Raw genomic sequence first — 27,385 nt, 5'->3', positions numbered from 1 at the left:
TGGATGGGCTTAACATTTGATGAGGGGAAAATTTTTCATCAGTGCCACGTGTATAACTATTAGCGGTTGTTATTTTAGTATAGTCATTACATAGATGGTAAGTTTTGCAATATATAAGGGCGATTTTAAGGCCTTAAGGCCATATTCTGTTCACCTTATTTCCACTTATTTCATAGTTAATAAGTTCAGATAAGTTTAAATAAGGGTGTGTTTGGATTGAAGGAAATGGAGGGAAAGGACGGGAAGGGAAATGGAGAGATGGAATATCTTTCATTTGGATAACTAATGAGGAAGGAAGGGAATTAAAGGGGAGAGAAATAAAGGGATTAAATTGTAGGAAATTGATCCCTCCAACAATGGAGAGATTTGGAAGGAAAATTCAACATTCTTCCCTTCCCTCCATTTCCCTCCCATCTTCTTCTCCTCCCTCCCCTTCTTTTCCTTCCTCCTTTTTTTATCCAAACACAGTGTATAAGGGTTAATAAACTCAGGTTAGTTCAGATAAGATAAGTTCAGAAAAAATAAATTTAGATCAGATAATAAGTTGTGATAAGAGTTAATCAGGACTACCCAAATTTAATTTATAACTAAAATAAGTTCTAACAAGGGCTAATAAGTTTAGATAAGTTCATATAAGTTAAGATAAGTTAAAATAGGTTCAGATAAGATCAGATAATAAGTTCAAATAAGTAAAAATCAGGTGAATAGAACGCACTGTAAATAATTTAAGGGTATAGTTTTAACCCATCTTACAATAAGTGAATCAAAGTCGGCCTTAATTAAGAATTCGTCATCACAACAATAATACTTTGTATGAGACTATATTATAGCTGGAGTTATTATTTTATACATGATACCAAATATTAGCAAATTAATTAGTCATACTTAATTATTGATCATCTATACTATTAGTTATAGTACTTTTTTAAGGCCATGATGTTTTGACTTTTGAGATTAATTAGACTTAATTGAATTGAAACGGCCTAATAACCTAAATTAAACTAAACTTAGATGATCTAATCTGACATTAAACTAAAATAAATTATTATAAATATTATTTTAATACTCCGTAATAAATATTCCAATATACTCGTAGTAATTAGAATTAACATGAATAAATAAAAATATAATAATAGTACAATTATTCTAAATAGTAATAATAATAGCACACACATTAAAATTTTTAAAGTTAATATTAAATCGGATTGAATCTTATTGAAACTTATTAGACCTAACTAATTTGTATTATACGCATATATTTGAAACTTAATTTTTATTTATTAAGCCTAAAACCTTTTTTTTTCCTTAAGGCAAAGAGAACTCATTATAGTTTCACACTAATGATGATATAAGTTATGTAACTACCTTCTCTTAAAAATGATGCATTAAAATAAATAAATAAATAATAATAATATAAAAAGTTATGTAACTACCTTCTCTTTAAAAGAGGGTTTTCTCAATAAAACCTCGAGAGTAGCTTAATTTATACATAGCATTACTTATTTATTTATTTATGAGAGGACAAGTAACTCCGATACATAGCTCTTTCCTAGTTTCTACACCCAAAATAATAAATGTAAGTGGGATCCATGACAAGAACAAGAGCAATATGAAGTACTGTACTATTTTCGCATGCTAACAAATGTAGTGATATAATCTAGTCCAATTTGAAAAGGAAGTTTAGAAGATGTGGGATGTTATCGTGTACTCCCTCCGTTTTTAAATACTTGTTCCATTTCTCTTGAACACGCATGCCGATGCTAATCTTTGGTCACTAATATCTTTAATTCAATAAGTATAAATTCTAACAATTGAAAATTAATAATCTATTCATCGAGATGATTTCAACAAGTACTCACAAGACTATATTTTTTTTCATGTATAAATTACAAATATTAGTCAAAGTAGGACAAATAAATAATGTAAAAAATACAAATGGAGCAAATATTTAAAAACGGAGGGAGTATATATGTATGTACCTAACATTTTGCATTTAGTGTTTTAACAACTTTTCGAGTGGAAAGTTTAATAAAAAGAGAGGATCAGCTTAAATACATTAAACATGTATCAGTAGCGAGGATGATTGAGGACTACTTGATTACTTTAATTTACATTTGCTTTTTTTAAATGCTTTGATGTTCATTATTAGTGATTGATTACCTTTGTTTGTATATTACTTAATCTTATCGTCAATCCAGCTAAGACTTGTCCTTTTTTTTTTTTTCTTTGTATAACGAATTAACAATATAAGATACACCAAAGGTACTTTTACTAAAACGATTTTTTATATTGACTCCTATTTTGTATTTGGTTTTTACCCAATCTATAATATGTATTAAAAAAAACAACTAACAAACATTTCAATTTGATGTGCAAAATATGTACTCCATATAGTCCCCGTTTGGTTTAATGTAAAACATTTTCAATGGAAAATTAGTTTTCATGGAAAACATATTTTCAAGGAAAAACACAATTGCAAATTAGTTTTCCTTTGTTTGGTTGCATACAAGAAAAGTCCAAGAAAAATAAAAAATAAGAGTGGAAATGTAAGGATGAATGAGAGGGAAGTAAAAAAAGAGGTAAGGAGGATAGAGGAAAATGTGGCTTCCCTTGTTTTTAAAAGGAAAATGTTTTCCATCATTAAGGATGAAATTTTCCACCCTTGAAAAATTGTTTTCACTCCTTAACAAACCAAACAAAGGAAAATGGGAAAAAATGGAAAATTCATTTTCTATGAAAACATTTTACATCAAACCAAATAGGGCCATATTTAAGGATGTTGAGTAGAATTTAGTAAGACTCCTAAGAGTTTAATATCAAAGTAGGAAATACTTTGTTGTTCATACAATGTAGCTGACAAAATTTTAACTTACCGTTAATCACATATTGATTAACAAAGTAAGAAAAAATTGTTTTTGTATTAAAAAATAAACTACAGCTTGATACATTTTATAAAAATATTTTACATACACATGGCAATTCTTTACCATTTACTTCACCATTTACATGCCCGTCTCTAATGTTGTCTAGAAAATCATCACTAGAAAATATCCTCCCCTCATGTTGTACTTTAAGATTCAAGAGAATTCTAAATTCTAATATGAAATTAAATTAAACTAATTTTAACAAGGATACTAGGCTTCATTGTGATGTAATCCCATTGGTGTAGAGTAGAAATAACTAAAGATGGAAAATACTAAATTACTTGAACACCTTTTGGAGGTGGTGGATTTGTAAATTAAGACAAAGATTCCAATAGAGTAAGCAAGTTGATTAATAATGCAACATAGAAAAATGTTTAATTATGAACGACTTTAGATAAAATGAAAAATATAATCTGAAAATTTCTACAAAAACTGTTTTACTAAGTGGCACAACGGTCATGTACTCATGGATTATCTTATGATGAATGATTAATAAATAAATAAAATAAAAAAGTGGCACAATAGCCTCGTTCAAAGAGAAAAAATAGGGGGTCGGGCCGACCCGTGGGTGACACGAGCCCGGCACAAAAATGCACATCACGGCACGAGCACGCCAGCGGCATGACTCAACACGACACGAGCACGATGACTGAATGAAGAGTAGGAGGGGCCATGCCGTGAACACGATTTCAAAAATTCGGCACTGGCACGAACCCGCGAGCGGCACGGTACTTTGGCCCGCGAGCATGGCCCACCAGCACGACACATAGCACGGCCCAACACGACATGCAGCACGGCCCGTGTAAAACGACTACTCATTCGCTGCTTCAAATAAATTAATAATAAAAATAACATAAATAGTAAAGAACTATAATAATAAAAATAAGAATAATAAAAAGAGCAATAATAATATAATAATAAAATAACATACACATAAATTAATAAAATTACTCAAAAAGTGTATTCATTTAAGTTGTTAAAAAAATATATATCGATTTTTTTAAAATAAAAAATACATGGGCGGTACGGTGACCGGCTTGGCACGGTACACTAGGCACGTGGGTCATGCCGTGTCATGGGCTGGGGTGTGCGAAATGATGGCCTGGCACGACACAGCCCGTCAAAATGCAGGACAAAACAGCACGACACAAGCCACCACTAGACATGGCGAGGCACAGTCCGTGGTGGCCCGGCACGGCACGATGCCCACCTCTAGGGGGATTGTAAAAATTTCTTTTTAAAAATGATACTAATTAGTGTACAATTTTTGATTGGTTAAATAGAAGGTTTTTTTTTTTTGACAAAAGAGCTATCAAATAATAATAAAAACAAAATAACAACTGTCAACAAACCGCTAAAATAGAAAATACAGTGATTGGCGATGCCTAGCACAACCAGCTAACCAGTGAGCAGGAGACACCCACAATCGAGGAACATGTTGAACTTGGCAAACCAAAAAAGATTAAACTGAAGCGCGCAACTCCTGAATGGGCCACCAAGTAGAAATGTCCATTGAACCAGACGGAGGAAGATAAATAAGGAGGGCAGCACAATCAGTATAAACCCGGATTTTCAAGAAGCCTTTACGAATAGCAAACTCCAATCCCTAGGCACATGCTTGAAGCTTAGACTCCAACGCTAAACCTACCATAAAAGCCCGACAACCACCTCCTAGTACCTCAGAAGAATGAAGATCACGAACTATCCAGCTTGCTCCAGCCCTATAAGTAAAAAAATCCCAAGCCCCATCTATAATCAAACAAACCGTTAGAGAAATATAAGGTAATCCCTGTAGACAAAGCCTATGGACATCCTGCCTAGCCTCCAAATGACCCAAACAGGAAAACTGCGAAGACCTCTTCCAATCTAGAGCTTGCATACTACGAAGAAACCAATTTGTAGCTAAATCAACGATTGTCCTAGGGGACCAAGCAACATTCCTAAACCTCAGTTGATTACGAGAAATCCAAATTGCCCAAAGAAGAGCAAATAAAGAAGCAATACCCTTCCAATACTTCAACGACGAAAAATGAGAAATTATACTCGATAACCAAACACTAAACGGAGGAAACTGCATAAGGTCCTAATTAACGCCCAAAGCTCCAGATAGCCAAAAACTGCAAATAGCCACAATCTCTGAATGTATGAGATACAGATTCCACATCCACATGACAAAAGGACAAACTGGATCAATTGGAAAGAGCCTCGAGAATGTAGAATAGCTGCCAAAGGAAGAGCTCATGTAGCAATTTCCAACCAAAGATTTTCCACTTTGGAAGAATTGGTAAAGCCTAGAACATCCTCCACCATGCTGGAGAGATTCAAATATACTACTAGTACATGGTTTGTACCTTGTATGATGGTGTAGGTGATTTTTTTGGGCATTTAAATCTTTGGTATTTATCTAAATTTTGTGGTGATTGTGATTCAATAAACCGAGTCTAATTAATACTATTGAATGTTGCATATTTTTTTTTTGATGATTTAAGTTTCATGTCCAAATCTAATAAGGAGATTATTTGAATACAGATACAGTATTAGTTTAAGGATATCATGCAATCGACACCTAATAATTACAATTTCTACTTTGTAGCATTTTGTATGAAAATAATTAAGTGCAACTTCATGAAGCATACTCCGCATCTAACAAGAGAGCTTGCTTTGCTTCCTTTCATGTTACTAAATAGGCAATATATTCTTAGATGCATCAACCATGGAAAAGCAAGAGAGGAGTGTCGTACGGTGTTCAAGACACAGGCCATACTAGGGGACACCGAGGGGTTCAAACACTAAAACACTAGTACAATGCATTAATACAGTACATCAATGAACATTTCTTGTTACTACTAACAATTTCCATCTGTACTCGACACTGTCTTCCCCTTCCTCTCAGATCCAACATCGACAGGAATGATCAGGTTGTCAAAAAGTTTTCTACCCAAAGATCGTTCCATCATAAACATGTTCAGCACATCCTCTGGCCTTTGATACGTAGTACTTAAGTTGGATTCATCTTGGGATTTCGACACAGACCTCAGCCTTTGTATCTCTAATTGAGTAGAGCTCAACTCCTCCTCAAGTTTAGCTAATTTAGTCTCAAACTCCTCTATCTTTCCCTTATGTGAGTCGGCCTTTTTTCCTTGTACTGATCGTGAAACAATATCAATTATTGGACCACACCCTGTACATGAAACAACACATACTGAGCAATCTAACAGTAATAATTTAGAGTAGTCTACTTGTACAATTGTATGAGAGATTGAGAGGTTTCACGAGTATCAATTACAACTTAAATCAAGGGCCTCTCTTTCGTTGGTTAGCCATATCTGCTGCAGTGACTAATTTCCTACATTTGGACAATGGTTAGTACAATTGAGGCACAGGTTAGTCTTGGAAGCTATCCCTTGTACTGGGTACATGGAAATGAGACTGGAAAGTGAGTACTACCCTCCTTTCACAAGATTATTAAACTTCTATTTTCTGAAAATGAAAACAGAAGCGTAACTTTAAAATTCCCGAAACTCCCACCAGCTCAACTTCCTGCACGGCTGCATAAATTCCCTCAGAGAAGCAAGTATTACAGAAAAGAAGACCCCGCTTTAGAAGACTGACTCCAGTAATTAAGACCTAATGACGGATTTTATCAATATTCAGATCTAGCATAAAACGCCTATTGTGGGTAATTTTGTGAGCTTAGAGAGGCCTTGCGAGAAAATAATGAGTGCAGGATAAGCACTTTACACCAAGATACAGAGCTAACTACTTGCTCACACACATAACAGCCAAAAGTTGTCTCATACAGTAATACGATAAGCATTGCAATGATCACTTTGCAAGCTTGTCCATCAACTAAGAAAAAATGCAACTAAAAAAAAAAACAAATGTTCTGTAAAACTTCTACTTGTAGAGTTTCATAAAATGATAATGGTCTATGGAAGCCATCGCAGAAATGTTTGCCTATGCGAACAGTTGTATACGAGCAGTTCCCAACAGATAACACGCTTGTTGCTCTAGCTTGTTCGTAGCTCATCCACTTTTGACAAAACTTTTAATGCATGATAAAAGTAATGAGTACATCGATTACCTTATATAGATAACTACTCCCTCCCGTTCTTATTTGTTGGTTACATTTTGAATCTTTTATTGAGAGAAAAATAGTCAGAGTGTAAACCAACAAAAAGGAGCAGAGGGAGTAATCCCTCTAAATCTTAATAGTCATTAAAAACTACCATTGTACTCTATCGAAAAAGTACCTAACATCTTATTCCTAACTATACAAACTTATTCATTCACATTATCAAACTATACTTAAAACTTGCTACAATGATCAAATTGACGAAAAGATTAATATCCACAAATTGCTCCGCCACTAAAGATCTTCAGGACATCCCCTATCACCAGCACCTTGGTATTTTTAATTGTGAGCTATTCTCCTAGATCGAGCTAAACTTGTTTTCAGATTTAGTTACTTTAGTCTCCAATTTCTCTACTCTTTCCTTAAGTGAATTAGCCTTTTTTTTTTTCACTGATTGTGAAATCAAATCAATAACTGAACCATCACATTCATTTTAAAAAGAACTCCTAATGTACTACTAAATCATCAACGAACAGGAAAATAACACATAGTAACTCAAACCACTGAGTAGCCATGCTTATAGGAGATAAACTGGAGTATATTTGATCAGCAAATTTCAAAATCCCAATCTTAAGAGGCCTAACTTCAGTTGGTTAGTCAGCTCACCTCTTTCTCAGTGGCTAATTCTCTACACTTGGACACCGTTAAGTAGGATTGAGGTTCGTTAGTCATTTCAGAGGAAGCTATTTTGTACATGGAGGCATGGAGCTCAGAAGAGATCATTTTACACAGTGCACTTCAATAAATTTATTAACAAAGGCATCATCTGAATTCCTTAGACTCCCTTTCAGCTAGCTTCTAGAAGTTTTATATATGTTTTGAAATGGATTTCAGAACTTACCCATCTTTTAAGATGACAAAGTAACTAATACTTCTTTAGTTATCATGCATCTATATTATATCCATTATTGCAATATAATCACTCCCAATAATACTTTTACTTGCAAAAATTTCATCCCTCTCAACAACAACAACATTGATATAAAGAAAAGAACATAACAAGATAATCATTTGAAAGAGTTTGAAAAAAGGTGAGTAAAGTGAGAAAAAGAAAGAGCATCCAAGAAAAACCCACACCAATTCAATAAATTCCCAAATTATAAGGCTATAGCATACACCATCAATCCATTGCCACAAAGCCCACAATCTACATCAACTAAAATCAAACTTTACCTTCTGTGTTTAGTTCAATCATGTGGATCATCTCATGCCTCAGTTTTTCTTTGAAGAGTACTAGAGTGTTAAACTATGCATACTTACTTAAATTGACCTATGTTACTCGGACTCTTCATACCCTCAACATTGGAAGTGGGTAGAATACCAAGACACTTCATTATAGTTCAAAATCATTGAAATTTTCACAAAATGGCTAAGTCGGACACTTGGACATGAACCCATTTTGGACATGGGCACCCGAGTCCAATTAGCATAGAATTTGACTTTGATCATGTCATTTAACCATGAAGCAGATTTCACTTTAAAAGTCATTGAATTATCACTACCAAGTTTATGATAGACACGTTATATACTGTTAACATGCAATTAATCAGCTTTAGTATTATAAAACCCTTAAACATATCAATAATAATAATCGGACTTGGGTACTAGACCTATTCCTGTAACACAATTCAAGTACTTTTATAATTTAGGTCCAAAATGAAGTGTCAAAGTGTTTATAAATCATACCCATGTCGAAGATCTGAAGATTTACTAATAACAATTTTTTATGCACAAATTTTCAGAAGATTAAAAAAAAAACAATATAAATATAAACAAAAACGACATATGATCAAGAAATTCAATAATTAGCAACAAAATGAAAAAAAAGAAAATACTAGTAAAAGAGAAGGAATATACCATATGATCGGGCGATATAAAGGGCGCTGTGTTTGGAGACATTGACGGCGAAACTGCTAAGGTTGTCGCGAACTTGATCATCGCACAAGTACCCGTGAAAGTCACGTGCTTTGCCGGCGACATGAACAGTGGAATCACGACAAATATCGTAGGTTTTCCGGCAAACATCTGTCACCGGCGTTATGTTGGGAGTGTTCTGTTTGACGGCGTTAATGGGTGAATAAATCCACTCCCAAATTCCCATTCTTTCTACTGTGCGCTTACTTGTCAACTACCGTAAGTAATCTATGACGAGTTTATTCATTTTGAGTCAAAAGACAGTCATACTTTATTTTTTTTGACAGGAATAATTTATACTTTTTGTTGTGAAATAAGGAGAAACATGAGAGATTAAGAGAGAATTAATCTGTGTATCTATTCCATAGAATAGGGATATACATATATATACAGATACAATGCTAGGGTTTGTTTTGAGAATAATAAACCCTAGATCTAGAATGTTTCGGAGAGTGTAGAGTATACAGACATACACATATATTTCATAACACTCCCCCTTGGATGTCTATTATCGAAGATTGTGCCTCATTAAAACCTTATTAGGAAAAACCCTTGGGATAAAAACCTAATGAAGGAAAAAAGAGTATAACATTCTTCGTAATACACTCGAAATGCTGCCACGTTAAAAACCTTACCAGGAAAACCAGTGTGGGATAAAACCATGGTTAAGGGAAAAAGAGTGCAACGTGTATTTTCTCCCCCTGAAGAATACATAACGTACTAACGTGAAATCTTCAAGTGCAATAAATCCGACGCGATATGGTTGGGTAACTTATTCCATGTAGTAGAACACCATTTCTTGATGATTGATCCTTTGAAATTGAACTTGAACTTGAATATTCAAATCTTCACATGGACTTATTGAGGCGTCTTCATTTCTTCATACTTGTGAAAATAATACATGTGTTTACCACTATTTCATTCGATAGTTTTGTTTCGAATTATCATAACAATTAGATGTTTGCCTTCATCTGGAGGTCACATATACTACAAAATGATGATCAATGATTGATCACATTATCCAAACATAATATCATGGAAACACTTAATATCATCATATATATTTCATTTTCCAGTATCATTAGAATTAAAAAATTAAACTAATTACATATTTTGCTCGTGGCTCTTCTGGGCCACAAGAATATTAATCTTAATAGTATTTCAACTTTATTCTTTAATTAGACATTTCATGTTTTACATGAGATTTCGCCAATGAATACAAAGACTTGTTGAATCTCACATACTCAAACTTCAGGTTGAGATATCGATGATATAGTCATATTGACTTTTCATGAGTTTGATAATAATTGTAATATTCACATATAAAATTTGTAGGGCTATAGATATGTTGTATATAAGTTCTTTGGGAACTTTTCTTACATGATTCATAAATAATATTATATCACTGTCATATAAAATTTCATCATAATTATAAGCCCATTGGAATATAAATTTGTCTTTTTTAATTTTCCATTAAAGTTGTAAATATGTATTCTATGTATATAATGAACAATTACATATACCGCAAACATTATATAGAAACTAGCTAATGCATGCAATATGAGATATAGGAATCATGATAAGATATTAAACAAAATATACAATGAATAATGCATCTAACAACATCCTAAACATGCAATAAGCAATTCATTAACCTATGATTCACGCATGCACAGAGACATAAGACTCAAATTAATGCAAGACACTGTACAGTGTGGATTTAAAAATCCATATTTCATTGGACTTCTGGTCCATGATAAACTTTTAATTATTATCATTATGTCGACATTAAAATGGACATATGTATTTCAGATCCCTTATTCACTAGTCCATTCTATAATAATGCATATGCATATTATTTATCGGTTTCACAGTATACCGGTATTATAAAATTCAGTAAGATACAAGTTTTCATGCTAATCTACTATGATATCTGAATACATCTCCAATTGAATTGGTACCATTAAATTTTTTTTTTTCATATCATAGGCCATCTATTATAATTCTCAGATATCTATATATACCACTTCTATCTATGGTATTTCATACATTATGGTATTAATATCAGCTGCACTATCTTGCCACATATATATATCACATATATTGGAACTGATCTTACAATCTACAGTTCAGGTGTAGTGATTCAACAAAAATAGGCAAGATTCATCTCAATGTATGCACATTCTTCTATGACCAAAATATATATCTCTTTGCGTTTGAATGGGTCATAACGGTATACAAATCAAATAGTAGATGTGCAACCTATCTTGACATAAAAGTTGGCATGTAACTTTACAAAGTATTATAATAGGGATCAATTAATAATAATTTTATAATTTTGCCAACTTACTTCAATCCTCCCCCTTAAGTTGGTAAAATATCTTAAATATTGGGGCAATTCTTCACCAACTTAGAATATAATTTCATGTGCATCAAATTTCGTCTCGTAGGATAATCATATATATTTAACAAAGTTCTATCTCTTCTGGAGAATAATGAAATTTTGTTCTCTTCTAGAGATCAATATTAATAGGGGTAATAAATTGTGCAGTTGCTAATTTATTATTTTATTCCTTATTTGCTAACATACAATAGCCCCAATCAAGAGAATTGTTATACAAATATAAACTTTCTTGTAATTTCACTAGGTGGTGATCTTCGGGATCACTAGAAATATTGATAGTATGATACTAGCTACTTAGAATTTCCACATATAACTTGTACGTGGTGAGCTTCTGGTTACCTAATATTTGTCAACATATAAATTATTCTAGTGAACTTATGGTCACCAATTATTTAGAAAAACTAATGTATTATCTCTTGAACTTTTCTTTTCACACAAACTATTAAAAATCACAATCCAAATATAGCTCAATCTCAATGTTATGTCTTGCCATTCAATTTATTTCATATATTTAACATGAGAGAGCGTCAACACATTATTTCTTTCATATCAAATGAAACTTCATGTTTTCATAGAGGGAATTTATTAAACCCCGGATGGCCTAATTATTAATATCACATCCAATCACTTTTCCTTTAGTATTTAAATTATGGCCAGTTTTATAAATTGGTGATCACCTTATTAGAGTACTTTTATGCATGGCCATGAATATGATGTGATATAAATACACTGATGTGTTTTTTTTCTACAATTGGTAAGACAATTAACTAATACTCATACTCCACTAGAGCATTGATCGATTGTAATCTTGATACATGCTAATCTTATTGGACAACATTTTATACTCTTCTGGAGTACTTTATATATAACCATAACACATTTTAATATACTAGAAATGATCTCTTCAGGAGATGCATCAAAATGTGGCACTTTCTCAAATTTGTCATTGTCAATTATTGCTCCTTTCCTCTTTCAAGAATTCTTATATTATCATTGTAACCCTTTGGATTACCACATTTCAGGTGTGCTAGTTTTAATAGCAATTGATCTTGTCTTTCTAGGACATCAACTTAATATGTACATTTATAGCTAGTATATAGGTAACGACATTTATTTATATCCATCTTCAAGATGGTATCATTCTAAATATTTGATTATCGTGTGGCTACCTCTATTAATTAAATAATTGATATTTAGGCTAGTGTATGTACCAAATTGACCATCAACATATTTAATTATTCATGTGCAAGGATTACATAAAAACAATGGAATAAACACTATCTCCCCCTAATCCTTGCCTATGGGGGTATAAAAATAATCCAACAATCTTTAAATCTCTTCTACCTTTTAAGGCATAAGTTCTTTTAGCAATGCATGTATCCTGCATAATAATATTATTCTTATACACTCTTACTCGCAACTCTTGCCCAATTTTATTAATCTCTTATAAGTATGAGCATAATAAATATATTTTTACAAGTAAGTTTTCCACAATGTCATCTATCTCTTGTTCACATAAATATTGTGCAATCATATTTAATTTACTTTCAATGATCCAACTTCAAGTAGGTACATTCGTACATAATACTATTATTGAATTTAATCACACATCAATCAACATATTCATACTAAAATTGTTAAAATTGTGATAGTTGTTCAAATTATATGATCATTTTAATAATGTCAATTATGATGCATATGTACATGAATAATATCTAGAACTTACCGTCCATATATGAAAAGGAGTATGCAACTAGTGTATTAGTACTTTGGTAGTACACTACTTGTCTTAATATTTCATAAAAAAAAAAAACATTAGTATCTCATGTAATTGACATAATCATGAAAATGTATAATTCATTAATGAAACTCCTTTCACATATAAGTAGCACAATAAATGATTGTTGTCAAATTCATCTTCAAACAAGTGTTAGCTAGCATGAATTGTACGTGGTGGAACAAAACATTCGTGTGCACAATAAAACATGACATCATATACATATATAAATCATCACAGTCATAAAAGTATAATTAGTTTTATGAGTTTCAGAGAATTACAATTAGATCATTCTTCGTATATATTAGGCCCCAAACTTTAATCCTTTTATAAGCACATACACATCAAGTTCTTGAGTTTTGACCATTTACTCGTAAGAAATATTAGAAACACAAGTTTAACTGTGGCAAAATACTTAAATGAGCTAAATAATATACAAGTATATGGTATATTAACTCAAGTAGATGCTAGCTTAATTAGAAAATCATGCTATATATACAATGGACATATACAAATGGAAAAGTATCGTATACTAAAAGATATGTTCAAATAATAGCAATGCCTAAAATCAAGGGATCGATTTAACAAACTAAGATCATCATTATTCAAGGATAAACATTAACCAAACATAACATCAAGATAAGAAATACATAGCAATCACTTACACATAGGTCTTCACACTAATTGTGGCACAATATTATATAAATACTATCTTATTTAAAATGTCAACAACCAATTTAGACCCATATCCAATCCACATATTGTTTATCGGAGATAAATCTTATATGCAATAAGATCACGAGTGGAAAAAAAAAAATAGCCATAATCAACCATCGTTTTTGGGATTTATGTAATTATTAATTAACATAGATTGTTACCTCCGTGGGGTTAATTATAGACATCTTATTTATGACCAACATAATGAAAGTGTTCTATAGACATAATGTGAATAAAACATTAATACTAGCTGAAGTGCTCATATTGATTCAGTCGAACCATGAAGTCAATCACGCCAAGTATAATTAATTACTAACTGTTGATGAGTTTTTGAAAAAACAAAATCCCTGAATTGATTTCAAAGCATATAAACTGATCACAAACTAACTGATCAATTATACTCTCTGTAGTAAATCACAATAAAAGAAAGGAAAAAGAAGCACATATATACAATCAACAAGATCACTAAAAATGGGATACAATTAAACCATGATTTATCATGACTCCATAAGATAACACATGCCCATATAAGATAAATAGACAATCTATATTTGAATACGAGATCATGTAATTCATTAAAAATAAAAATGTTTATTGTACCAAATAAATCTGTACAAAGTTTAGAGTAAACCTTTACCTAAAACAAATCATACAAATACATTTTCTAAGATAGCGATTAAACAATAAAATCGGATCTCGCACAAATAATCAGTTCAATATAGATAATCACATGTTTAAAGATTATGCTGATTTAATCGTAATCAATTAGATAAATCAATATGGAATATTTTATGAAATTCATAGGTAGTCATGAAAAGTAGATTGATTCATGCTAACTTGAACACATAATCATCTACATACACTAGTTATCCATGGATTAAAAAATAAAAATAAAAATAAAAATTAACTGGTGGACTATTTCATTTAAGTTAATTATTGGAAAATTTGTCAAAAACAACCTTTTAAAGTGTCCACTTTATTTAAAACAACCTTTTAAATATTTTTTTTGCAATTTAAGACCACATTATAAATTTTTTTTATCAAAGACAACCAAATGTTACTTTCCGGCGTTGACCCAATTTTTGCCGATGTTGACCACGAGTGTGCGAGTCACGTGACTTCCTACATTGCTTAATACACCCCTTTTTCCTCCAATTAACTCCTATTAAAACCTCTGCTTCTCTTTCATCCCTCTTTTAGTACGAGTGAATTGGAGTGAAAATTGGTGTATTAAGCAATATACGAGTTCATGTGTGTTGCACACTAGTGGTTAACATCAGGACAAATAGAGTCAAACGCCGGAAAGTAGCATTTGGTTGTCTTTGATAAAAAAAAAATTTATAATATGGTCTGAAATTGCAAAAAAAAAATTTAAATGGTTGTTTTAAATAAAGTGGATACTTTAAAAGGTTGTTTCTGACAAATTTTCCTTAATTATTTAACACTTATCAGGGCTTGCCTATACTCCAGTTCCTACTCGTAGGACTTTTCACATGGAACAACAAATTATAATTAAGGACTCAAACTCATCCTGGTCAATACACCCAATTATATTTCAAGTCCACACTAACTATAATTGCAAAATTCCAACATTTTGTTTAGATATAATGTGATTCCGAATTTCCAAAAGGTATAACACCTATGATTAATTTAATTCAAGTAGGATAATAACAATATGATAAAATCAATAAAAGTAAGGGGAAAAAGATATAGGGATACCTGAATGAATGTATGATAAGGATTACAATTTGATTGAGGGGAGGTGTATATTTAAGAATACTCGTGCAGTTACTATTTAACTCCTTAGAGCTGGTGCTAATAGCGTGTTGTGAAATAAGGAGAAACATGAGAGATTAAGAGAGAATTAATCTGTGTATCTATTCTATAGAGTAGGGATATGCATATATATACAGATACAATGCTAGGGTTTGTTTTGAGAATAATAAACCCTAGATCTATAATGTTCCGGAGAGTACAGAGTATATAGACATCCACATATATTTCATAACACTTTTGCCTTTTTGTTTTATGGGGAGTACTTTTTTTTGCCTCCTTACAAACTACGAGTAGATAATTTTCTAGCCACACTCGATTATTAAAATCATGATAATTTAAATATAAGTATATAAATGTAATTGAAAAAGTCTATTATACCAATAAATAATTAAAATAATAAAGTTTCCGCATATAAATACTACGGAGTACCTCCGTTACATATTATGTGCAACGATTAGACATTTTTCCTCTCTACTTTATGTCAAATCGTTGTAAATAATATATAATAGAGGTAGTAATTCTACAAAATCCTAAAAGAAAAAAATATATATAAAGTAGAGTTTAAGTGAGAAAATTCCCTCAAGAAAAAAAAAAAAAAAAAAAAAAAAAAAAAAAAACTCTACTTTAGTATAGGTAATTAGGTATATAGATATAGATATCTTTCAAAATGAGGAAGTTCCAAATTACTCTGTATCTCTTTAATAAACAATACTCCATCGTTTTGTAATAATTGCAATACTATAATATCTACAAAATTTTCGGAGAGAGTAAGGGATAGCTCAAGTGGTTAGAGCTTCTCACCCGTATTTAAGATATTTTTAAAAAACTGAGAATTTTTAAAAAAAGTTAAGTATTGATGTGTCGTGGTCGGGCTGCGAAACTTGCTATTAGTGATATAATATGATAGGATGATTATTAATTTATTATGCATCAACACACAATATATTTGTTAATTACGTGATAATTTTAATTTTATTAAATAAAATAAATTTAAATATGTTATATCATCATTATCTTTTACATGAAAATATATCTTTTTTTAAAAAAATAAGTTAAATCTTAATATAGTACTTTTTATATATTTATAAATTTTTTACTCTTTGAAACTCTCATAAAAATAATTATGAAAGCCATTGTCTAGTAGAAAATAATTTGGATTCTAAAGTTCGTATAAAATTAGGCTTCTTTATATATTGGAGTAGGGCTTGTACTTATGAGGCCGCTAAACTGAAACCTATGTTGATACATGATTTTGAGATATGATTTCTATATATGAAAACTAGGTTAGATCCCGTGTCATGCACGGTTTTTCAATTTTTGTCACGGAGTATCAATTTATTTTTTAAAAAAATCTAAAATACATTCATTTCAATTTTTGCAAGCTACTTTTTTTTTTAAAAAAAAATCTTTTTTGAATACATATTATATTGTTTCCTTCTATTTTGAACCTCGATGGCAATTTATTTATATTTCAAATATGATAATTTTTCATTCACCAAGTTGAAAATTATATATTCATGATTTTTTTACTATAAATAATCATTATACATTAAAAAGTAATTACTAATATAGAAATTTATTTATACAAAGATATGGTTAGATATTTATGTTTATAAATATATTATTCTACTATTTTTTTTCCTTAAATTTTGGAAGTAAATATTTTAATTTGCGTATATATTCTATCAATTTTTAAAAGTTTTATTTTTTATTTTTTAAATTTAAAATATATACTAAGGACACACCAGAAGATGACACGTGTCATTGCTGGTGTGTCTTTTAGTATATTGTTATTGATTGATTGATAAAAAACATAGTAAATCAAGTTAATTGTGATTAGGATTTGAGAGGTAGAAACTTATATCATGCAATTTATCCTTTGACAAATCCTTATCCTATATTGACTCAAATTTCGTTGCTAGGTCGGTTTGTCGATCAGTACAATCAATCAATCATCAATCAATATATTATACTAAAAGACAAGCAAATCAATGTGAGGCTGACACATGTCACTCTATGATTTGCTTGTCTTATAATGGTTAAAAAAAAATAAAGAAACCTTAGAACAATAATTTTGGTTAAAATTTATTATATTATACTAAAAGACAAGCAAATCAATGTGAGGCTGACACATGTCACTCTATGATTTGCTTGTCTTATAATGGTTAAAAAAAATAAAGAAACCTTAGAACAATAATTTTGGTTAAAATTTATTATATAAATCATTTTGATTCAGAATTTTTGTTAATAAAATTTGATAGTTACTAAACTATTTGGAAATAAGTTCATTTATGGCAACTTATATTTAATGAATGGTTAAAAAAAAAATTTAAAGAAACCTTAGAACAATAATTTTGGTTAAAATTTAGGAAAAATTGACAGGAATATTACGACCTTTACTCCGTCCGCCCAAAATAAAACGACCTTTTGAAATTCCCCCAATAAAACGACCTTTTACCCTTATCTTCTTAAAATAGAACATCTTACTGGTTACCGGCTACAACTTGTTATACTGGTCCACGCTAAGGGTTGACCCTTCTTTTCCCTTGTAATTTAGCCTACGTGGCATTAATTACCCAACTACCCTTCTTTTCCCTGCCTTTAATTCAATTTCTCTCTCTGTCCTTCTTTCGTCCTCTCTGCAAACTCCATTAAAGATGCGAAAAAGGACTGAAGCTCATTGAATTTAATTGCTCCTCTGACTTAGTGGTTGGGGAAAGGATTGAAGTGGGTTGTTTGCGAGAAGGAACAAGGCTCGAATTGTGTGATTGGAAAATCTGGAATTGGTTCGAAGGTATGTAATTGAGCTTACATTTTGCCTTATTTTGTCTGATTTGTGAATGTGTTATTTAGATAATTGTAGTTATTTGCGTCCAATTTTGTTGTGTTATGGTGTGATTATGCTAATTAGATGTTAAATTTAGTAGCTTTGGTTGAATTGGATGACTTGTTAATTGTGCAATTATGCGATTTGATGTTAGGGTTGGATTTTGCGATTGTTTTAGGGGTTGATTTTTTCGAATATCTGATATGTTTTGGTTGATTAGATTGATAGATGTGATAATTGTGGTTGATATGTAGGTAAAATGTCTACCTTTTGTGATAAACTTACCAATTTTTTTTCATTTCTACAAGCCTTCATTAGCTCAACTCGGATACATGATATTTCACTCTTCATCTCTTGTACATCTTCCTCCAAATTCTCCTTCTTCAATTGTAGTTTCTTAATTTTGTCTTCTCTTAATTTTTGCTCATACTCCAATTCCAATATAATTGTGTCTTTTTCCAACATCTTCATTTGGAAATCTTCTGCAGTTGTTATCTAAATTAGGCCCTTGTCTCACTGTTCTAACCACATCATCTCTCCCGCGCCCAGTTGCACCGAATTTTTGGACGAGTATTTCTTCTTGAATTAGAAGATGACAGAGATGCATTAGATGATTGCCTTCTTAAAGACATGACACCATTTACAATGGGAGACCACAAAATTAAAATTAAAAAAAAAGGGAGGAAAATGAAAGAAAATAGTGGAACAGGGGAGAAGAACGACATGGAGCTGGGTTAAATAAAAGGAGGAGTATTTTAAAACCCCAACGGTCATTGCCACGTAACCATTCTACCTACAAACTCCGGTTACCAGTTGAAGATGTTCTATTTTAAGAAGATAAGGGTAAAAGGTCGTTTTATTGGGGGAATTTCAAAAGGTCGTTTTATTTTGGGCGGACGGAGCAAAGGTCATAATATTCCTGTCAATTTTTCCTAAAATTTATTATATAAATTATTTTGATTCAGAATTTTTGTTAATAAAATTTGATAGAATCTAAACTATTTGGAAATAAGTTCATTTGTGGCAACTTATATTTAATGAATGGTTAAAAAAAAAATTAAAGAATCCTTAGAACAATATAATAATTTTGGTTAAAATTTATTATATAAATCATTTTGATTCAGAATTTTTGTTAATAAAGTTTGATAGAATCTAAACTATTTGGAAATAAGTTCATTTATGGCAACTTATATTTAATGAATGGTTAAAAAAAAATTAAAGAAACCTTAGAACAATAATTTTGGTTAAAATTTATTATATAAATCATTTTGATTCAGAATTTTTGTTAATAAAATTTGATAGAATCTAAACTATTTGGAATAAAGTTCATTTATGGAAACTTATATTTAATGAATGGTTAAAAAAAATTAAAGAAACCTTAGAACAATATAATAATTTTGGTTAAAATTTATTATATAAATCATTTTGATTCAGAATTTTTGTTAATAAAATTTTGGAATAATAATATTAAATCATTTTGATTCAGAATTTTTGTTAATAAAATTTGATAGAATATAAACTATTTGGAAATAAGTTGATTTATGGCAACCTATATTTAATGAATTTTGCTAATATGTTAACAATTTTTTGAAATGATTGATTCAAATATAACCTATATGTATAATTTTATTATAACTATAATACAAAGTATATTTTTTCATAGTATATATAATTAATTTTGAAATAATAATATTTGTCTTCAACTTAGCCACTATATGTAATAATTTTCTTAATTAAACTACACTTATTCACGTTCAACAATATTTTACCTTTTTCACTTTTACCTTTTAATTGATAATTACTCTATTTCATTATCTTCCTATTTTTAGTTTATTTTAGGGTTACTTTTGGGCTAATGCATAATAGGTATTATCCGGAGTCAAAAAATGATTTTTTTTTGAATAAATACACATGATGAGTACAATGTACTAGGGTTGTACTTGACTGAACCTATTCTAAAATTTATATGAACATACTGATTAATGTTCAACATTTTTTTAAAAAAAAAAAAATACTATCCCTGCTTCTTATTACTTGCAACAAAGATGTATAATATATGGGCTATAAAATATTTTTTTAGTTGCAACTAATAAAAAAGGGAGTCCTTGCAAAAAACAAAATAAAAATAAAAAAGGGAGTTAGTATTAGTTTTTAAAAGTCAAACTTAAATTTTTGTGTACAGTAAAACCTATATAAAACCTTTATAATAGGAAAAAAATGTTTTATTATGGTGTTTATAATTAATTTATTTGACTATTTTACTATACTAAAACCTACAATTAGGAAAAATTAAAAGTAAATTAGAAATGAGAATAACGTAAAATTTTATTTTATAATTGACGGGAATGTAAAATATTATTTGCATTGTCTTTTCTTAATCCCTTGGTCAATCTGTGAGTCTATATTTGTGTGTATGTTCATTGTTATTTTCGAGGTAATGCAAAACGGGTATTATGCGGGGTTTAAAAATAGAAATTTAATTGAAAAAAACATGATGAGTAGTATGCACTAGGGTTGGCTAGGTATTTGAGTGAACATATTCTAAAATTTATATGAATCATATACTAATGTTCAACATATTTGATTTTTAATATTACCCCTGTTTCTTTTGCTTGCAAGTTGTAACAAGTGTGCATTATTTATGGGATATAAAAAATTTCTTATTAGTTGCAACTAATAAAAAAATAGAGTTAGTTTCAAACTTAAATTTTTTTTTATAAGTAAAACCTACATAAAGCCTTTATTCATAGGAAAAATATATTTTATCATGATGTTTATTATTAGTTTGCCTTTTTCACTGGATTGAAACCCACAATTTGGAAAAATTAAAAATAAATTAGAAATGAGAATAACTTAAAATTTTATTTTATTTTTTTAAGGGATCGTAAAATATTACTACAATGATGAATGTTTATTTGTATATACAGTATTTACATTGTCATTTCCTAACTTATCCATTGATTATTAATGTGAGTCTTTATTTGTGTGTATAATTGTACATACAACGATGAATGTTTAATTTGTTAATTTTAGTGATTCCATTATTAATCATTAAGTTAAATTATAAATTAATATGTTGATTTGTAAACCGTGCATCGTACGAGAACTATGCTAGTTCTATATCTATAAATACTCCACTGTTGCATCAAAAATTAATAAATACGCATAACAATATACGGAGTATTTTATTTCTAGCTTACAAAAGTTTTTCCATGAGCAATCAAATCCGATGGTCCCTAGAATGAAAATTCCTGGTTTGTGCGTGGGGATAGCCGGCGCGTTAAATTAGTATGTTTTGTAATTTTTGGACTAGCACTCTTCATTGTGGCTTATTATGGACAATTTGGACATGAAGATCGATATAAATTCGAGGTGGATTCTTTTGAGGCGAAACTATCACCTATGATGATGATCTCGAATAATGTTACTATGGAGCCAAATTTGAGTTTGGATCTCAACGTAACTCTTTCCCTACTTAATAGGTTATGGTTGTTATTTGAGCCAATCTTGGTGTCACTAACTTACGAAAATGATAATTATGTCCTCTCCTCGATAGAGCTTGATTCTTTTTATCACGAAAATATTCTTAGCCATAAGAAGATCATGCAAATTGGGATGCCAGTTCAAAATTATACTCCCTCCGTTTTTAAATACTTGCTCCATTTCCCCATGCGCAGAGTTTTAGGAGAAATTGGAGAAAGTAATAAAATATGGAGATAGTGGGGTAGTTGAGAAAATAAAAATTATAAAAAAAAAAACAAAAGTAGTGGAAGAATATGAGGGGAGAGAGTATTATGTTGGGTCCATTAAGTGTAAGAAATGAATTAAATATTGTAAAAGCTTTCCAAAAGAGGAAATGGAGCAAATATTTAAAAACGGTCGGAAAAGAAAAGTGGAGCAATTATTTAAAAACGGAGGGAGTACAAAAAAGCAACACAACGTTGATTTGGAGTTCACCTTAAATATTGTAGGTCAATGTTTCAAGGTTTCTTGCAAAGGCATCAAAGTTGTGTTAGTTACTTCGTCGTCAAATATCACCTCCGGGTCTATGCTTGGTGGCCCAATCTCTTGAAAATAGGCTCAAAAACTAACAAAGCGGGTTTGTTTAACAAGAATTATTTTTAATTAGTTTCTTTTGGAACACTTATTTTTAATTAGTTTGTTCGATAGAATGCTACAAGGCTTGATTTGTTTCACAACGGTGTGAGTATATCCCGCAATGTTTTTTTTTTTATTTTTTTTTTATTTTGGTAAAGATAGCAGCTCGAATGCTAGCATTATAAGAATCGTGACCTACAACTCATTTATATGAAGCTACACAAAATTAACAAGAATTTCATACTACACAACCACAGTGAAATGCAATTAAAATATAAAGGTGCAAAGAGCATCAATGTTTGATTTGTTTTAGTATTATTAATTTGAAATACAATGTTGACAATTTGAAATACAATGTTGAATACCGAAGAAAATATAAAGAGTAATACCTAATAACTACGTATAATGAAGGTTTTTTTTTTTTTTTTTTTTTTTTTTTTTTCGGAGAGATGAGATTGAATAGCATTTCAAGAGTAACTGTCTTTTAACCAACTAAAATCATACACTAGTGAGTACTGAGCAATTGTCATTATAGAAATATACTAACATAGTTATATATATAAATATATACAGAGAACAAAACAATTCAAACGGTCTTACAGTAAGAATGCAAGATTAACAAAAAATTATAATGTTCAGTAGCATAGTAGCAGTCTGGCTGACAAAGCATGCAGCACGAGCTAGTATTGTGCCAAGTTTGGATCAAAGGTCAATAGAAATATACCACTCTGCTATCAGGCACTTTGCCTTGCCATAAGGGAGGGGGGAGACTTTTTAGTGTAAATTCACAGCATATCGTAGTTACATTGAACTAATTAATGGTGGATACCATAACGTCAAAACAAGACATAAAAACAAGCGAGAAGAGAGAAAACAACTCCACCTCTGTACCAAAATATGTACCTCTGCACTAAACCAGTAGAAACACCGCCAAATCGTCATCTCCTCCAAATTGTCATCATGCCAAAATATTGCAGTATTGCAGCAAGAACAAACGACAAAAATAGAAAAGTCACGATTGTGCCAAGTGCAACTGCCAAAAACAGAACCTGAAAATAGACAAGGTAAATTACAAACCGTTTGGAAAAAAAAAAAAGAATATATTATATATATATATATATATATATATATATATATATATATATATATATATATATATATATATATATATATCTTACAATTGACATATGTGACATATGTGCCATGGTATTGTACACCCCAACAGCATAGGAGCCGTATTGGCCAACAGCGGAGACGATTTGAAGCAATACTGACAAATCATGCAACCTAAAAACAACACAAAAACAACATGAAAAGAACAGCAAACATGTATCATAAGCACAAAATTCTGACAAACCCAACTGAAAATTTTGCACTTTCTAACAATCCCAAATGAAATATTTGCACTTTCTAAACCCCCACTCCTGCCACCATAGCCCCACTCCCGCCACCATAGCCCCACCACCCTATGGCCCCTGAACTGAGCCCCACCAACCCTGGCCCCCTGAACTGAACCCCACCACCCATGGCCCCTTGAACTAAACTGAGTTGCGCTGCATATAGCAGCTCCTACCCTTAACCGTTCTCCCTGCTCTCCCTGTCTTCTCTTACCCCTTGTTGTGTATGGCAGTCCTTGCCTCCAATGATGTCACAGCTCAACTTCCTGCACACCTTCCCTATCCGCTTTAAAAGACTGACTCCAGTGATCAGGACTTAATAAAAGATTTCATCAATCTTCAGAGTTAGCATCTAATTAACGCCTATCGTGGTTAATTTTGTGAGCTAAGAAAGGCCTAGCAAGAAAATAAAGAGTGCAGGACAAGCACTTTACAGCAAAATACAGAGCTAACTACTTGCGCGCACACATAACCATAAGCATTGCAATGATCAGTTTGCAAGCCTGTCCATCAACTTAGCAAACATGCAACTCCAAAAAATCAAATGTTCTGTAAAACTTGAAGTCTACAAAATGTTTACCTATGTGAACAGTTGACTACCAGCAGTCTCCAACAAATAACTTTCTCATTGCTCATTTCCCAACTAGCTTGTTCATAGCTCATCTACTTTTGACAAAACTTTAAAATGATAAAAGTGATGAGTACATCTAGATTACCTTACACAGATAACTACTTGTTGGTTCCTATATGTTGGTTAAGTTTTGAATTTTTTCGTGAGAGACATATAGTCAAAGCGTAAACCAACAAAAAGGAACCGAAGCAGTAGTCCCTCTAAATCTTATAATATTGTTATTAAAAACTACCATTGTACTCAATCGAAAAAGGACCTAATGTCTTATTCCTAACTATACAAATTATTCATTCACATTATCCATCTACACTTGAAACTTGATGCAAAGATCAAATTGCTGAAAAGTTTAATACACACTTTTCTAATTCAATTTCTTTACATTTTACACAATACTACTCTTATCTCCTGAGTCCTTGCCTCCAATGATGTCAGTCCTTGCCATTTTACCAGCACCTCGAGTACTTCAGGTTTGCTCCTAGATGCCCTAACTTCTAACACACTCTCGAGTGCTACCTCTAACTCAAGCTCCTCTAATAGTTGGCTAGGAATGTTCAGGTTAGTCATTCGATTCTTAAGTGCTCTCTTAAGTCGAGACACATGGAAAACAGAATGAATGCGGCAAGTGGCAGGTAACTCAAGTTAGTATGCCACCTTCCAAATTCACCTTGAAGGGTCTATAGAAACGCGGGCCTAACTTCTCATATGGCCTCTGTAGATGTGGCCCAAAATTTCATATAGACCAAGTTTTGAAGAAGCCTAATACAATTCTTCTTGCTTCAAGAGTATGTCAAATATTCTACAATTATGTTGATTATTCTAGAAAATAGTCAACTTTCTAGAAGCAATATTATCATGCAAGCAAATCTAGAGAATTCTTCATACATCTTGGGGCATCCATTTCCACCGACCTAACCAACTATAAATAGTTGGAGTTTGGCTCATATTGAGGCATCTAACCAATATACATTCAACCTCCATTATACAAATTTACCCACTCACAAAATTACTCATCCATTTACACTAGTCTCCCTAGTTAATCTCCTCCTTGTAATTTATTCCACTATTTTCTTTTCTTTTATTTTGAGAGTTTAATTGTAAGAGTTGTATCTCAATACCCTATTATTGGGGTAACTTTGTATCTCCTTTTTATTATAGTGGAATTTTTTGGTGCTCGTCGTCGTGGGTTTTTTACCTGTATTTAGAGGGTTTTTCCCACGGTAAATATCGTGTCTCCTTTTATTACTTATCTTACATTTTACCTTTAATTTCTCGTTTTATTTTACATTTCCGCTGCGTGCTCATACCCTAACAGCCTCTTAGCAAGGGACTTTTGCCGGTATGCCTCCAATGATGGCAGTCTTTGCCATTTCACCATACCATCGACCCCCACCACCCATGGCCCCCTCAACTGAACCCCAACCACCCTCGTCCTCTCATTTGACCACCACCATCACCCCGAAACCACCACTTACCACCACCTCCACCATGAACCAAACAAACCCCACCTCCACCATGAACCAAACTAACCCCACCCCCAAACCTCCCTAAACCTATCCCCTCCCTCGAAATCACAATAAAACCTAACCCTCACCACCAAAAGCACCCTCACCACCACCGAAACCCTCATTCTTTCATTTTCTTCTTCTTTCTTACCACACCAATATTATTACTACAATATATTAATTAAGGGAGAATAACCCAACAACAATTTCACAATTAGAATAACCCAACAAATATTTCAATAATTTAGTACCTTGATTCAGCTCCTAGGACTGCATTTGCTTCAATGTCACCAACTCTAGAAGCTACCACGCCACCAGCACCACCTCCATTGGAAGCTCCAATTTGTTGGTTTTTCATAAAAAAAATTTAAACAAATTAAAGAAAGTATGAAAAATAATTACAAATTATGAATTTCAATGAAAAATCTATACCATTTCTTGAATTCATTGCAGCCAATTCACCCTGTAATCCACTTAAAGAGTCTTCAATTCTACTGAGTGATTGAATAATTTGTCTTTGCAAAGACAAATTTCCTTCCATTAGGGTGGAAAAATTCGTCAGGAAGATTTAGTTGGTCAGGTTGATTTTGTTGTGCCATTAATGTGTTTTTGAACCTCTGAGAAGTCGGAATGAGTATTTAGAATTGGGTGGGGGGAAAATGGAGTCGACGACAAGTCAACGAGCTTGACAATTAGTATTAGTGTGAGAAAATCCCCAAATTCAAGTTTATACTTACATATTTGATAAACATAATCCGTCAATCAAAAGGGGTATTGTGGACTTTTACATCATTTAATCGGGGTAATATGATAAAATCGCATGAGATGACTAGGCATAAATGCCACGTAATATAATTTTATGACATCTAATTGGAGAACGTCGTTAATCTTTGGGTATGACTGTATGAGTGAGTAGGTGATAATGCATCAATTAATCAGATCATAAAGGGATTTCGCTACGTATGACAATCACAAAATTAATCTACCGGTATTAAATCTCATCTCTCGAATCTCGACTTAACTATTTATAAATTAACATGCCTATTGAAACTAGGCCTAAATATCAATTCTCATCTCTCGAATCAATATTATTGCTAAACTCATACATAATAAACCTGCGCAAGTCTAGTTGCATAGCATTGAATCAATCAATAGGAAATTAATCAAGCATTGACAATCAACAGTAATAAATTACCCCTTCATATTGTTTTTGGATCCCCACAAACCCTAGAAAGAAAATTACTCGCACATAATTAAATCTAAACTAATCAAAGCAAATAAAC

General features: G+C 31.5%; 2 protein-coding genes across 2 annotated transcripts; both read right to left on the bottom strand.

Annotated features, from left to right (window-relative positions):
* Positions 1 to 5,526: 5,526 nt before the first annotated feature.
* Positions 5,527 to 9,232, bottom strand: LOC110682784. Its single transcript, XM_021859124.1, has 2 exons — positions 8,917 to 9,232; positions 5,527 to 6,105 (listed from the first exon to the last, which is right to left on the bottom strand). The coding sequence occupies exons 1-2, from the start codon at positions 9,158 to 9,160 to the stop codon at positions 5,771 to 5,773; spliced, it is 579 nt and encodes a 192-aa protein (XP_021714816.1). The 5' UTR covers positions 9,161 to 9,232; the 3' UTR covers positions 5,527 to 5,770.
* A 13,752-nt stretch (positions 9,233 to 22,984) lies between these two features.
* Positions 22,985 to 27,005, bottom strand: LOC110682775. The gene is made up of 4 exons (XM_021859112.1): positions 26,535 to 27,005; positions 26,354 to 26,438; positions 23,751 to 23,859; positions 22,985 to 23,621 (listed from the first exon to the last, which is right to left on the bottom strand). Exons 1-4 carry the CDS (start codon positions 26,641 to 26,643, stop codon positions 23,511 to 23,513), a joined length of 414 nt encoding a protein of 137 aa, XP_021714804.1. The 5' UTR covers positions 26,644 to 27,005; the 3' UTR covers positions 22,985 to 23,510.
* Positions 27,006 to 27,385: the final 380 nt, after the last annotated feature.

Source organism: Chenopodium quinoa, unplaced genomic scaffold (genome assembly GCF_001683475.1).
Source record: "Chenopodium quinoa cultivar QQ74 unplaced genomic scaffold, ASM168347v1, whole genome shotgun sequence".
In the NCBI taxonomy this organism is placed as follows: Eukaryota; Viridiplantae; Streptophyta; class Magnoliopsida; order Caryophyllales; family Amaranthaceae; genus Chenopodium; species Chenopodium quinoa.
Note: the sequence above shows the minus strand (reverse complement) of the source record. Positions and strands in the feature narration are given on the sequence as shown.